The sequence below is a fragment of the Lygodium microphyllum genome, chromosome 20, assembly GCF_053477565.2.
Source record: "Lygodium microphyllum isolate KBCC chromosome 20, Lygodium_microphyllum_v1.1.10, whole genome shotgun sequence".
In the NCBI taxonomy this organism is placed as follows: Eukaryota; Viridiplantae; Streptophyta; class Polypodiopsida; order Schizaeales; family Lygodiaceae; genus Lygodium; species Lygodium microphyllum.
Window position 1 is genome coordinate 59,327,745 of NC_141154.1, and position 12,665 is coordinate 59,340,409.

The following is a 12,665-nucleotide window of genomic DNA, read 5'->3' on the forward strand; positions in this document are numbered from 1 at the left end:
CTGTTTGCCAAATCAGAAAAGTGTGTATTCTTGGTGAAAGAGGTGGAGTTTTTAGGCTTCATTGTAAAGGAGGGAAAAGTAGCCGTGGATCCCAAAAAGGTAGAGGCAGTATAGAATTGGTAGCCGCTGACGACACCGCAGCAAGTCAGAGAGTTCTTGGGTTTCACAGTCTTTTGCCACAGGTTTATCAAAGGGTATAGTGGAATTACATGGCCATTGGCAGCACTGACGGGAAGCAACACAAAGTTCTCATGGGGGGATAGAGAGCAAGAAGCTTTCGAGGCACTCAAGAGGGCTATGAGTTCTACGCTAGCGCTTAAGATGCCAGATTTCACGAGATCATTTGAAATTCATACGGATGCTTCAGGTTATGCCCTGGGAGGAGTCTTGGTTCAAGATGGTCACCCTGTATGCTATGAGTCCAAAAAGTTCACTCCTATTGAACGAAGATGGTCTACCCATGAAAAAGAGATGTTGGCAGTGGTACATTGCTTGTGTAAGTGGAGGTACTATGTACAGGATAAGCACACCAAGGTTCATACTGATAATATCTCTTTGAAGTATTTTCAGACTCAGCCAAAGTTGTCACCCAAACAAGCCAGGTGGCAAGATTTTTTGGTTGACTTTGATGTGGAGATCTTGCACAAACCAGGCTCGGCCAATAAGATGGCAGATGCATTGAGCTGCAAGACCGAGTTGCAAGCTATGACCTTCTCAACACAGAGTGAATTCTTGACTGCGGTAAAGCAGTCCACTCAAGTTGATAATGGGGATGTATGAGATCAAGGATGGATTGCTGTACACACATGAAAGACTTTATATTCCAGACGACAATGAGCTCAAAAAGACTTTGCTTAAAGAAGCGCATGACTGTAAGCTGGCAGGTCACACAGGACATACAAGAACATTAGAAAGATTGCAACGACATCTGTTCTGGCCAGGGATGCGTGAAGAAGTGATAGAATATGCAAGAACATGCCCGACTTGTCAGCTAATGAAAGCGCAACGGCTGAAACCAGCCGGTTTACTACAACCCATGCTAGTACCGTCATGCCCATGGGACGTGATCAGCATGGACTTATCTTGGAGTTGCGAAAGTCCCATGGGTACTATGCAATCTTCGTTGTAGTAGATTATTTCTCGAAGCAAGCTCATTTTGTGCCCACGTCCATTCCACTCACAGCAGGTACAGTGGCATAGCTCTTCTTTAGTTGGGTCTTCAAATATCACGGGTTGCCTCTCGCCATAGTCTTTGACCGGGATGTTCGGTTCATGAGCAATATGTGGAAGGAGTTGTTCAAATTGCTAGACACTCAACTTAGGTTCTCATCCGCATATCACCCCCAGACAGATGGACAGACTGAACGGGTGAATCAAGGTCTTGAGGATTACATTCGCGCCTATGTTTGCGCTAATCAAAAGCATTGGGCCTTGTTCTTAGATGTGTTGGAGTATCATTACAACTCCTCACTTCATAGTGCAACTTACTCGAGGCTTGGCTCTCCTTGGTAGCGACACGGCGCGCGGCTGTTGCGCGTCACGCTTGGGCATGGTTAAGTGGCTTGGGGCCTCCCGTCGAAGAATAGAGTGGGGAAGGTGAGTGACTTGAGTGAAAAAGTGAGGGGGGGGGGGGATAGTTTTCTTTTCAAGTTGAGAGGTGAGGGGGTTATAAGAAAGGGCCGGGGTTTCCTCCCTTGGACCTTGCGTGAGCACCAAAAAGCTTCATGTTACCTTCAAAAAGGCTCCTTGCACGTTTGGGGGAGTTGGAAAAGCTTGTCTTTTCACCCGAGGTTGAGTTCCGAGTTGGTTTCATCTTAACAATACATGTTGGTTGTTGTGTCTCTCTTCACTACACCCATGTCATATGTTAAGAAGACTGCTGGGGTTTGCACTGAGGACACACAGAGTGTACGACCACGACAGAAACACAAAGACACAGACACAGACGCAACTCAAACCCTAAACGCAAAACTCAAAAATCAAACACACAAACTCAAACACAAACAAAAGAAGGGAGAGAGAGAACACAACTTTGAAGTGAATGAATGCTGTAAATGAATGTAAGAGTGTACAGTGTGCTCAAGGGCAGAGCAATGTCGGAGTGTGACGTCCACTGAAGACGGATTCCAAGTCTGTGACCACCAGCCGGAGTGTAGGAGTGCTGAATAGTGAATGGCAGCAGGCTGGTCACCAAAACGCAGCACTCTGGAAGCTGGAAACTGGTAAACGGAGCAGTGTATCACCGATCGGGGGCTGGAAATTGTGCAGAGTCTGTTGGAAACTGTGCACAGTCTGCTGTAAACAGCAGGCTGAAACACTGTCTGAGAGTGTCAGGGCCTGCAATGCTGAAAATGCAGGCTGGCTGACCCTGGGAAACTGTGTACAATCTGCTGTAAACAGCAGGCTGAAACACTGTCTGAGAGTGTCAGGGCCTGCAATGCTGAAAACGCAGGCTGGCTGACCTTGGAGATGATGGACAGCAGGGTGAACAACAGTCTGGGACAGTTTGGAGCAGTCGCCAGCAGCTGAGAGCTGTCGCCTACAGCAATGGACAGGCTGAAGATGATGTGGCTGCAGTCGATGATGGCTGGACAGCAGATGGAGGTGGGTTGCAGGCTGGAACTTGGGTGCCAACAACAGCAGAGGGTGTGTGGGCTGGTGTAACCTGCAAAACAAGGATGATTACTGAATGGAGGCAGCCTGTCTATTTATAGATGTGGAAGGGCGCCCCAAAAATTAGGGTTTCCACAACTTTCTTGAACCGCTCTCCGTTTTAGGGTTTTCACTGAACTCTCTCAAACCGCTCCCCGTTTTAGGGTTTTACTCTAAAAGAGCATTTTTAGTGTGTTTTGGGGTTGTTTAAGAGGCTAATCAGCAAGTAATGCATATTTTAGCTCAACATCATATAGTGTTTCTCTCTCTTGTTTTGATTTGAACGTGTATCTCTAGCTTGAGCCTTGCATTATTGAACTAGTGCTATTAGGCTTATTAACCATAGGTGCCCCAACTATTTTCTCTATAGCCTTTACTTATCTTCTTTGCATATTGGCTATGAATGGCTCCTTCATGTTGTTACATTGATTCCAAGCTTAAAGAGCTTGGCTGTCTAACTTGAAGTGCGGTAATGAAAGTATGGTATGTGTAGAAGTGTCTTTGGCATATTGTTCAAGCTCTTGTCTTGGGTCCTCAATGATCCTCTCCTCTTCCATGTGATTGGGGACGAAGTCAACTTTTAGGATGTAATCCTTGACTGGAACTTCAATGATGCCAAAGAATATTCAATGCTTCTTTGATGTATCTTGAAGAAAGTCCTACCAATAATCACCTCCTGTGGGACATCTCCCAAGGTGTGGGAAAAGCTACAACTTATGAACGAAGCTCCATGTTGATGAGGCTTATTACCCTCTATAACTAGTTGCATAATATCCAGTTCAAGGTGACTAATATAATTCAATCATTGATTTTTCGAGTGACACAAGTCTAGGATCACATGTTCTAGGGTACAGAGTAGCATTCACATGTGGATAATTTACATGTGGTATAGAAAAAGAAATCGTGCTAGGAGCTAAAAGAGATGATCCAAATCCTAATGTGTTGGATGCAGATGTGGAGTGCAATCCTAAGTTATTAAAAGCAAAAGAAAGAAAAGCTAGCTTTTGACTAGAAGATGGAGGGATGAGAGGAGATTGAGAAAAGTGAATACCAACACCATGCTTGAATGAAACAAAAGTGTTACATATACTTGCGGAGGTATGTCTGATTTGAGAGTCTCCTTGATTTACATTTATAGATTCAAACCTGTTATTTTCTTGATCCTACATACCAAAAGGTAACAGAGGGGATGGTTTTGATTTGAATGACTCAAAACGATTAGATGAACTTGACACTCGACTTGATTGTGATGAAGAAAATGGATTGCTAGTCGTCCCAAATGCCATATGTTCTCCTTGATTGGAGAGGTGGGTAGCCTCACCAACCGATCCATATTTATTAGAAGCAATGCTTTCAGGAGTTGGAGAGTGGTAGCTATGACAACACCTAATACATAAGTATTCTTGAAACTACTCAGCTGTCATGAAATGTGTATTTTGCCAAGAAGAAGAAGGTGAAGATGAAGCATTGTCTTCCTTGTCAAGGCCATAATGCTTTCTCAGAGCCTCCCAAGGCTTGTGGGAACTTGTTTAGGGGCAAGAATGCCAACCCGACTCTCGACTGGTTCTTCTATACAATAGTTCTCGCTTGGAAGAGCAAAAATGCTATAGCTATGGTCAAGTTGAGGTAGGGATGTGTGCTTGAATTCTACTCTCAACTCCAACACTTAGACCTTGCATTTGAGCGTGGGCACATCTACTTGATTATTATGCAGCTCGTGATCATACTCAATGTATCAAACTTGATCATGAGTTCCATGAGTTCAAAATCACTGGGAGGGATGATTTGACTCTCAAGTTGGATATCGGCGATTGCTCATTGAATCCACCATCATAGCCTTACCCTAGTCAGTTGATGATTAAGTCACTTTGTTTATGGAAAAATTACCTCAAAGATACTTCAATTTTATCCAACTTGCTATCTCACAGCCCCAACTACCATCTTCTATGACTTTGAGTGTTAGCTATTGCGTTACTCTCGATTGCTCGATCAATTTTATAAGGAATTCCAATATTCAATAGGAGCCTTAAGTTCCTAGAAGGTGAAGCAATGTGGTGGAAAGAACAACTCCAAGAGTGAGTTGGATAGTGAGGAGCAAAATAACTCTCCTTCATGATCGAAATCCGGTTGGTAAAGTGTCCTCAAGAAGAATCGGTATTGTTAGTATTGCCAAAAGGCTTGCCATTTTGACGAGGAGTGTGGATCAAAAGCTAAGGGTAGTGTGCCCAAGACCAAAACCTCTTCCCCACCTAAAAACTCGAGCACATTAGGGGAGGATACTTTAGCTCCCCCTCCATAGTCAAGAGGAGTCATCCTCTACCCTAAGAGGGTAGATTCATTCCTCACATGGTGCCATGACAATAGACTTGATGAGTCCCCATCTCTTTTTGAGTTGCCCTCTCCGTTTCTTCTCTTTACTTTTCTACATCTTTAGTATGCATATTTTTTGGTAGTGGGACCATCTCAAATTCCAACACATTGTAGTCGCAAGCACTTTTCAGTGAAGCTGAGATGTGTGTGTTTTATAGGCTTGTGTGGTATTTTTTGCTCTTAATGTGTCCTTTTAGGTTGGCACTAACCTTGGTTGATTATAGCAAAGACTTGGATTGTTCGATGTTCATTATCTTGGTTGCCCTTCCTTGATGGGGCTTCATACATACTCTAGACCAACAAGGAGTCTTTTTCTCTCAAGGTAGAGTTTTTGCCTTCCATGAGGTGACCTTGGAGGCCATTCATTTCATAAGTTTTCAGTTGGACATGCGTCTCATTTTTTTGCTTTGGGTACTTCTCCTTTGTCCATCGACATCGACATCTTGGGAAGAGAGAGGTTTCCATCATTTGGTGGTGAGACATGGTGGTCTTCTTGTCTTGGTGTTTATAGGATTTTGATATTTTTAGAGAGATTATTATTTGTACTTTGTGTCATTATCCATATCATCAGGATTGGGCAACATTCCGATTTCAAATACCTTAAAGAGACTTGGTTTATGCATATACATTATGATTGTAAAAGGATGCTTGGATAAGTGCTTGAGGGCACTGTCCAAGTGGTACCATTGCATTGCATTTTACTTGAGCATGATATATTGCAGTGCCTTTTGCATTATCCATGTATCGACATTTTGTTGCATCGCCTTTTGCATTACCCATGCATTGACATTTTGTTTTTGTAAACATACATCTATGCATATTCATCCCTTTTTGGTCAGAGAGTCGTCGAATTTGGATCCACTATATTTGTGAAAGCTCACACGGTAATCTCCTTGGGCTGTCCCTGTCATGAGGTCATGTATTTTTGAAACCTCACTTAACATGTGGATTAATTTTTAATCACATGGTTAAGTAAATGTTGCACGCAGCACATGTGAGGTGTAATTGGGGTTAGAGTAAATTTATGAACCCAAGACTCGAGAAAATCACGGGATGTCAAAGGCAAAAGTTGCTATAAGTTATGCCACATAGGTACTTGGTGGTATCTCGTGCTAGATGTTGGCCTAGGTCATTCATTTGGCCATAAGTGTCTGTTGGTGACACTAGAGAAGTGACATTTAATGGTACCTAATGCCAATCTGATGGCCAAAGATAGCACAGAGACACTCAAGAATGGAAGTTGCCTAGCCAATTTAATTATTGACCAGTCAGATTATTTTTCAAGCCACCATAATAATTATTAGATTAATTTTTAGTATTTAAAGATTGAAAATTAATATTTAATTATAAATAATGTTGGAAAAACCATTTGGGAAGGTTGTCTGTTGTCAAAAATGCCCATGTAAGACTGAAAAACGTCTTTAGAGGTTGGAGAGAGGCATTTTTAGCGTATTTAGCTTGCAAGAGAGAGGGAGGAGATGTTGCTGGTTTGATTTGCAGCTATTGGAGGACCTTCTGAGGTAGCTAGGGGCAGGAGAAGACCAATCAACAGCAGGTGACAGCATCTACAGGCTGTTGAGATAGGGCAGTAGTAGTAAATGACTGATTGTCTTCAGTTCTTTGCATCTACAAGCTGTTGAGACAGGGCAGCACCAGTAAATGACGTATTTTCTTTAGTTCTTTGTGAAGAAAGTCTGAATTTTCTCTCTCCTCAGCATTCTCTCTCATCTCTCAACCTTTCTATAGCCTCACTCCAAAGATTGCAGCATTGAGATCACCAAAGATTGAGAAATTTCAGATTTCTTTGCTGTAAATCCTAATTTGCAGAGCAAAAACCAGGATTTAGCAGCAGCCTCGGGAAGTGTGCCAAAAATTGGAAGCTCCAAGACTTGGATTCAATTGGGCTGAAGCTGTTTTTAGTCGATTCAAGTGGAGGGACTAGCAAATAATTGAATTTAGGGCATTTTTTATCTCCATCAAAGCGGGTGAAGGCCAATTGATTGCTCGAATCAAGGGGCAAATCAGATTAAAGGCTTGCTGGTCAGTTTGAACAGCAAGGGGAGTTGGAATACTAAAAGGGATTGGGAGAATCGCATTATACATCAACTTTTTCTTCAATTAAGTTAAATAAATACTGAAAGGGGCGCTGGTTTTGGGCTAACAGGGTGTCCAATGCCCAAGATTATATGGTAAAGTGTGCATTTTTGTTAATTGCTGTAAATAGTGCTTAATCAAGTTATTTATCACCCTATTCAAGGAGGAAGGTTGGTTATAGTCCCTCGGGCAGCGCTATACACTATTTCCCATATATTTGTTCTTGTTTGACACCTAGGGGTGGTTGAGATAGCTTGTTGGTTTTGTAATGTGTTGAATTTGATCATCGCTTTTATTTTTCCTTGGGGCACAGATGCTTGATAGCCCGAAACCACTAAGTAAAACTCCATTAAAAAAGCTTCAAAGTTATTCCATCACCTTTTCAAATCCGAGTAGGTCACTTGGTAGTTGACAAGTCCCTTTGTTCAGTGCTTTAGCCTCTTTGGGGTGACCCTTTGGGCTCCCTTGATAAGTGTTGGTAGGCCACTAGGCAGCCAACATGTACCCTTTGTTTGATGCCTTGGTTGCTTTAGGGTGGGACACCTTGGGGTGATTATAGGCTTAAGCTAGGCTTTGCAATCCCTTCTTGGGCCAATTTTGAGCTTGAGAGGGGGTGTTGATTCAAAAAAGCAAATAAATGGATTAACTCTTAAAAATAGCCCCAAAACATGTAGATTATCAAACTCTTATTAAAAAAGAGTGCGTCTTTAGAGATTGTTTGTGTTCCATAAGCCAAACCCGAATTTGGGAGGATCCACTCATCTATAAATTGATAGGTTGCCCACCACTCAGCCTATCCTTGTTTTGTAGATTGTTGACGCCCATCCTCTGCTGTCCACACCCTTTCTAACGGATATATCAGTTCAAGGTTGCTGCTGTCCACCCATTGGCGCTTGCATCCAGCCTCTCTCCATCAGCTGCCTAGTGACAGCTCTCAGCCATCAGAGTGTTGCATTTTGATTGTGGCAGATCAGACTAGCCTTGCATTTTCAACTTGCTGATGGCACTTGATTGCTGATGGCATTAGGCCAGCTGTGTTTATTGATCAGTGTTGCGGTACAGCCTGCCATGTCATCTATACTGCTGTATTTTGCTACAGCAGCTGTCACTTGCATTATCCTGACTGTTTTCAGTTTGCTCCCACCTCTTTTGAGCCGTCTAGCTTTGTCTATAGTGATCTAGACTCTCGAGATTTGTGTTTGCTGTGCTGTCAAATGTTTTCGGAGGCTGTTTGCTGTATTTCAAGATCTGTATACAGGATAGTACACTCTCTACCCTAGTCCTAAAGATACGAGAGTTTGAGGTTTTGTATTCATCGTACATAGTGTGTTTATTGCATGAGCATTGTATTTATTCATTGTTCTTCATTCATCGTTTGCGCTACTCTAACCCTATTGAGTCCTTTTATTAGTTGGTGCTTGGTCATAGGATTTTGTTTGTTATCTCTGGACGAGTATTTCTTTGCATACTGAGCAGCCTCTTGGGTTCTCAGCTTTAGATGATAAGGTATATAGGCTAAAGAAGGCTCTCTATGGCCTTAAATAGGTTCCTCGTGTGTGGAATGAAAAGATTGATATCTTCCTTAGGGAGAGGTTGGCATATTGGAGGGCAAACTCCAACTCGAATTTTTATGTCCACACTTTAGTTGGTTAGTGCGTGGTGTTCGTGCTTTATGTGAATGACCTCATATTGTCAGGTGACCATGCCTAGATGATCAAGTAGACAAAGGATGTCCTTAATGAGAAGCTTGAGATAGCTAATGTGGGTTGTTTACATTTTTTTAAAGGTCATGCGATATGGCAGACCAAGAGGGGTTCTCTCTCTCTCTCTCTCAAGAACAGTGCGCGCATGAGCTTCTAATTGCCTTTGAGATGAGTGTATGCCATCCCATTTGCACTCCTATGGATCCTAATTGGAAGGCTTCAGTCCATGCAGATTTGCTAGTTGTTAATGCTTCCAATTATTGGTAGGTGATTGGATCTTTGATTTGGTAACATAACATCAGGATCAATCTTTGATTGGATTGGATCTTTGATTTGGTTATGTAACACCAAGATCAATCTTTGTTCCCCATTTGGTTTGCTTGTAGGGTTTATGAGTGAGCTCAAGAAAACTCATTGGCAGGCTGCCTTGAGGATTTTTCATTTTCTCAATGGAACTCTTAACCTTGGGATCTTCTATTCTACAAGTCCAAGAGATAGTAGTTTGGCATTGTGGGGATTGTCAGGCTGCCTTGAGGATTTTTCATTTTCTCAATGGAACTCTTAACCTTGGGATCTTCTATTCTACAAGTCCAGGAGATAGTAGTTTGGCGTTGTGGGGATGGACAGATTCTAATTGGACTGGTGATGTTGATCGTTGACAATTGACGACATGTTTATGCTTTCTATTTGGTGCGGATGTTGATTCCTTGGATCAGCAAGACTAAAGTTGCACTTTCTTTTGAAGAGGCTTTGTACCGAGCAACAGCTTCTACCACATGTGAGAATGTGTGGCTTTGGTGGATGTTGGCAAAGCTTGACTCTCTTCAAAAGCAAGTATTGCTCTCGTATGGGACAAAGAGAGTTGCATAGCCCTTGTGTGGAACCTGATGTTTCACACAAAGATGAAGCACATTAAGATTTGGTACTACTACTACTACTACATCCGAGAGAAGATCTTGGATGGTATTATTGAAGTCGAGTATTGTAAAACGGAAGACAACTTGGTGGACATCTTCACCAATGCTCTTCTTCAGGCTGTTCTTAGACAGCACTCTAGATCCTTGAGCCTTATCTTGCATCCAAGATTTGAGAAGGGATGTTAGTGATTGACACCTTCTGGGCAGGTAGGTTGGGTAGGCAGGATTCAATAAATGTTTGACTGTGTGAACTAATTAAAAAGGGTTCATTTTCTCTTGTTTTGTGACAAGATGAGTGATGTGGATGCTGGTAACCAGGTCATGGCAGCTGAAATGGGGTGAAACCAGGTCATGGCAGCTGAAATGGGGTGAAGTTGCCTCTGAACAGCAGTAGTAGAAGATAACTGGTAATGATGATGGGGTAACAGTGGGTGTAAAGTGTGGGGAAAGGGATTGAATGGGAAGATGATTGGTGTGCACAGTGAGTCCTTTTCATGAGAACAGTTGGAGCCAGAAGATGTCCCATCTTATATCACTATCTAGGGTGTTGTACGAAAATGGCACAAATGGCTTTTTGGGGCTGTTTTTATTGAGCCGAAATGTGCAAGAACAATAAGATAACATAAAGGCAAGGTGGCAAATAGGACACATTATGGAGTTAGACTGGAGCTAATTGATCTAGATTTTAGAACTTAAGTATGAGCCAGCTACTAAATACTGGTGAGTGTATGGCTTGCAAGATATATTGTGTTGCACAGAAGCAAGATGCTTTTTATTTTCATATGGTGGTGCTTCTTTAACTCGAAAGATACTAATGATTGTTTGTCCTTTACAAACATATGTCCCTGTTGTCTGATAGTATTTGTAATTTTTGCAGCTATATTTTGAAAAAATTACAGAGCTGGTAGTAAAGAATTCTGATTCAGCTCTCTTTATGGCTGCTTTGAGTAGCTTGGCCACTGATTCTGGTCTTCATCCGCTGGTTCCATACTTCACTCAATTTATTGCAGAGGAGGTCATTGTAATCTTTTGACATCATGGTGCTAGAGAGGTTGCCACAGGTGGATGTATGCTGAAGGCTTGTTTTGTTAAGCTTGCAGGTTACGCGAAGTCTAGATGATCTGCCACTTCTGTATTCCCTGATGCGAGTTGTTCGTAGCCTCTTGCTCAATCCCCACATACAGATTGAGCCATATGTAAGTTTATATAAAACTTTGGATGTCTGAGGTTTTCCTTTACTGATTTCATTTTATTGTGGTAGTGTGTAAATAAACTGTAGCTTTAGAAATTCAATTGGTAGAAAATGTAGTTTTCTGTTGCCCCTTTTTTTTGTTATGAGTTAAAACAAAAGGCTCTCGTTTGTATTGCTAATGTGTCAAAGCATTTTGAAAACTACCTACTATCAACATTGTTTACTAGAATCAGGCAATGAGAAATTCATACAATGAATGCAGTATTCTCATTTCTGATTATTGTAGGAGATAGAACATGTCAATCCTTGTTCTATATAATGATAAAAAAGCATAGGAACTGCTTCTACTTGTTGATATAGACAACATCATTAGTCTTCTGCATATGTACTGGCGACGCTGAACTTTGTATCCTGTTTGTACCACGAGTACTCTTCTATATAAAATTTTCTTCTTTGGACCTCAGTGTATTTAAGAAAGGTGTTTGTTACATTTTATTCTCTTGGATCCTTGAGTTGTTTGTATTTTGCTGGTGATTGACATTAGTTTTTGTATGGTGACAAGTGATAATTGTCACATAATGCACATAAAAATTGCCAGCATGGAGGCTTTTATTTTATCTGTTTTGTTCCTTTTTTTTTCCCGATATTGCAGTTACACCAGTTAATGCCGTCTGTGATGACATGTTTGGTTGCCAAGCGACTGGGGGGCAAAGCCATGGAGGGTCACTGGGAACTTCGAGATTACACTGCAAACTTGATTGCATTCATATGCAAGCGGTAGGACGTTTTTCATAATTACAACCTCTATGAAATACCAGTTAGCAACAGAGATTTATAATGGTGATGCTTTGAGATTCTAAGTTGATGGCCTGTTTTATCACTTAATTTAATTCCTAAAACATTGTTCAAACCCATTGTTCTCTTGTTACAGGATTTTAGAGAGCTGAAGTGGTGCTATCTACATTTATGGTTTTCCATAATGTAGCCCATTTTATTACTTCACTTGGTATGGATTAATTAAATCTGGATGTTATAGGGGTCAAGATCTTTCTTCAAAAGGAGGGTTTATGTTTGAAACTGAGTGCCTAGGGTTTATAGTTAAGACTGTGTCTTATTGTAATCGATCTGAAGTGCTGTCCAACTTCCACTGTCTAGATTGGCCCTAAACTTTGTTAGCAGTGCGTGCAAGTCTTCCAACTTGGCAGCAAGCTACTGACAGCTTTGTCAATCAGCCTGGTTTGTTTGCTACTTTTAAGCTCTGTAGTCTGTCAAATACTTGAGCAACTTTCTTTACATTGCCCTGCATTCAAATCTGGTGGCTTGGGAGGTTGTATCCCATGGTTATGGTATGCTACTCTCAGATTTAAGACATCTTTAGTTACGACTGCAGTCAGAGTTTCTCCACCTCATGAATTGCATAATTGTCATTGACACTTGAGTCTTTGGCTTGACTTTGGAAGGCTGTATCTTATGGTTACAGTATGCCACTCTCAGATTTAAGACATCTTTCGTTTTGACTGCAGTCAAGAGTTTTGCCACCTCATGGAGTGCATTGAATTATCATTGACACTTGAGTCTTTGGCTTGACTTTTTATTAGATACATAGCCTTTTTCATGCCAACAGTTTTTCTGACACTTGGCCTTAGAACACGTTCGATGAAAAAATTGTAATGTATGTTTGTCCTATGGATGATGGTTTCATGCGTGTAGAAACCTTGCTTCCTTTATAGCCACATC

General features: G+C 41.6%; 1 protein-coding gene across 2 annotated transcripts in view; it reads left to right on the forward strand.

The window, feature by feature from the left end:
- Window positions 1–12,665, forward strand: part of TAFII59 (TATA BOX ASSOCIATED FACTOR II 59) — a 96,893-nt gene that overhangs the window by 32,924 nt on the left and 51,304 nt on the right. For both annotated transcript variants that reach the window (XM_087701420.1, XM_087701421.1), the window contains exons 6-8: window positions 10,614–10,751; window positions 10,837–10,932; window positions 11,581–11,705. In XM_087701420.1, the coding sequence (XP_087557546.1) occupies window positions 10,614–10,751; window positions 10,837–10,932; window positions 11,581–11,705 (359 nt within the window). The remainder of the gene's footprint in view (window positions 1–10,613; window positions 10,752–10,836; window positions 10,933–11,580; window positions 11,706–12,665) is intronic.